This window comes from Zea mays, chromosome 3 (assembly GCF_902167145.1).
Source record: "Zea mays cultivar B73 chromosome 3, Zm-B73-REFERENCE-NAM-5.0, whole genome shotgun sequence".
NCBI classification, from domain to species: Eukaryota; Viridiplantae; Streptophyta; class Magnoliopsida; order Poales; family Poaceae; genus Zea; species Zea mays.
The window spans coordinates 229,162,062-229,164,638 of NC_050098.1; the positions used below are offsets into that span (position 1 = coordinate 229,162,062).

Below are 2,577 nucleotides of genomic sequence, written 5' to 3' on the forward strand. Positions count from 1 at the left end.
GCCCTTCAGTATATATTCATGTCATTTGGCAGGTTTATTGTGTTTCAATGCAGTACTAAAATCTCAACTATGAGAAAACCAATCACAGGAGTGGATTGAAACATCTATATATATCAGTTATGGTTACCAGCTATTGCTACAACTATATGCCTTGAAACAAAAGTCCAGCTGACCTCAAAGCGCTGGCCCGATCCCGCACCAGCAGCTCGCATAGTTTGAGCTATCTCATCCGCAACGGCCAGGTGAGCGCTCCAGGTGTGTACTGCCGTGTCCAGTTGCTGGTGTTTTTTTTCGCGACCTTACTTATGATTGATTTGGGCTGGAGCGAACTCTTTCAGGTGGAGAATTGGGAAACCATGGAGAGGTTCATTGCATCTTCAATTACCTCCGGTGCGACCCAGAAGATCATTATTTTCTCTAACTGAGAGCCCTCTGACTGCCCCTGAGACCCGGGAGTACACCGGAGAGATCATGTTCGAGACGTTCAATGTGCCCGGCCTCTATATTGCAGTCCAACCTATCCTTGCGCTGGCTGCTGGGTACACTACAACCAAGGTTAGTCATCGGAGCTTAGCCCTGCACTTTTGCATAGGAATCGGCGGCACCGTGTCACACCGGGAATACCAGATTGAATTATTACTAAATTCAGCATTTGTGCAGCCACCAGCTGATCAAACACCAGATAGTTCTCCACCTGCATTTAAGCATGTGCTACGTCAGCCTATAATAGAAAATGGGTAGGGCTGTGTTTTTTCTTTACAATCGTATTGCACTGTTCCATGTGCTGTTGTTGCACTGGGATGCCTTGTTTCATCACCATCCTATGCTTGTTTAGGCATGCTTGTGCAGATGCATGAAGGGTCCTTTTGTGATATTTCTCTTTAACCCGCAGGAGGCTAAAGAAGAAGCATTGGGTGATAGACCATCTTGTGCATGAGGGGTTTGAAAGCACTGTAGGTTTACTTTGCTCTGCCAACCACATCAGTTTTTTTATATAAAATAGATTTATTGATCATGGCAACCAAAAGACTAAATGGAGAACAATTCTATCATCTTCCTTTCTGTGGGCATTGTCTCATATGCCAAAAGCAGGGATGGCAAATTGCAAATTTCTTTTTCTAATCGATACCTTTTTCAGTTTGCATAAATGGAATTTTAGGATTATTTTAATTCAAACTTGCAGGCTCGGCATGTTGATATACCCTACCTCCCTATGCTGGTACCTCCGAAGAAATGGAAAGGGTATGTTGGTGTTCAATTTTTGTACCTTTCCAGCAAACTCCTTACATGTTGAGACTGTTTATGATTGTATTAATTCATAGAACTTACTGCTTATTGCGGGTGATTTGAATGTGCCAACCATAATTTGTTGCAGTTATGATAAAGGCGGTCACCTTTTTCTACCCTCATACATTATGAGGACACATGGTGTGAAGGACCAAAAGGATGCAATTAATAGTGTTCCTAGAAAACAGTTGCGAAAAGTATTTGAGGTTTACTGATCTCCCATCTATGTCACAATGTACATTTATATTTATTACTGTTGTTCTCTGCATAAAAAGTACTTCACATGGGTTCTCTGTTGCTCTACCGAACATAAGCCTGGCAACATGAGGTGTTCTAAACCACTATAACCATCGTTATCTTTACCAAATTCTTTTTCATTTTGTTCAAAAGATAAAACCATCAGGACTATGCATGCACTCCACGCTTCACAAGTTCACATGATGTTTAACGTGATCATATCCCTTTGACCATTACTTTTTTCATGCTTGCTTAAGTATTAGCATGTTGCCAGGCATTAGATATCCTTGGGAGTACTAAATGGAGGGTGAATAGAAGAGTTCATGATGTTGTTGAGACTATCTGGAGTCAAGGTGGAGGCATTGCAGGGCTGGTGGACAAGGCAAATGTGAGTTCCTGCGTATGATTAATATTTTTGGATCTTGATATTTGTACTATGTTTTCTTTCCCATTCTGTTCATTCCCCTCGCCTACCTTTTTGAACACACTGTCTATTTATTCTTATTTTTTATAGATTCCTTTGCTTGAACGACCAGAATCAGAGGACCCTGATGAAATGCAGAAATGGAAGTACCAGCATAAAGAAGGCAAAGAAAACTAACCGTGAGCTGCATGCTGAGAGATGTGACACTAAGCTCAAACTCTCGGTATGCAGCATAAATAATTACTGTTCATTCTTGCTGAGATACTGTGGTGCAGTTTATATGCTATTGCATTGCTGGAATTATACTTGTTCCTTTTCTGTAAACAGGTTGCTCGTAAAATGAGAGAGGAGGATGAATTTTATTACCCTCACAATTTAGATTTCCGTGGGCGTGCATACCCTATGCATCCTCATTTGAGTCACCTAGGTTCAGATCTTTGTCGGGGTGTTCTAGAGTATGCTGAAGGGCGGCCACTAGGAAAGTATGGGTTGTTTTGAAGATACACTTGGCTAACAAATATGGTGGTGGCATTGAAAAGCTTTCTCACGAGGGCAAGCTAGCTTTTGTGGAGAACCAACTGTTTGATATATTTGATTCAACAGCAAATCCTGTTGATGGGAACTACTGG

The 2,577-nt window shown here is 41.5% G+C and overlaps 1 protein-coding gene across 1 annotated transcript; it reads left to right on the forward strand.

Annotated features, from left to right (window-relative positions):
- The first annotated feature begins 471 nt into the window (after nt 1-471).
- Nucleotides 472-2,154, forward strand: LOC103652617 (DNA-directed RNA polymerase 3, chloroplastic). Its single transcript, XM_020551067.1, has 7 exons — nt 472-555; nt 661-737; nt 893-953; nt 1,184-1,242; nt 1,376-1,493; nt 1,799-1,912; nt 2,039-2,154. The coding sequence occupies exons 1-7, from the start codon at nt 472-474 to the stop codon at nt 2,123-2,125; spliced, it is 600 nt and encodes a 199-aa protein (XP_020406656.1). The 3' UTR covers nt 2,126-2,154.
- The last annotated feature ends 423 nt before the right edge of the window (nt 2,155-2,577 follow it).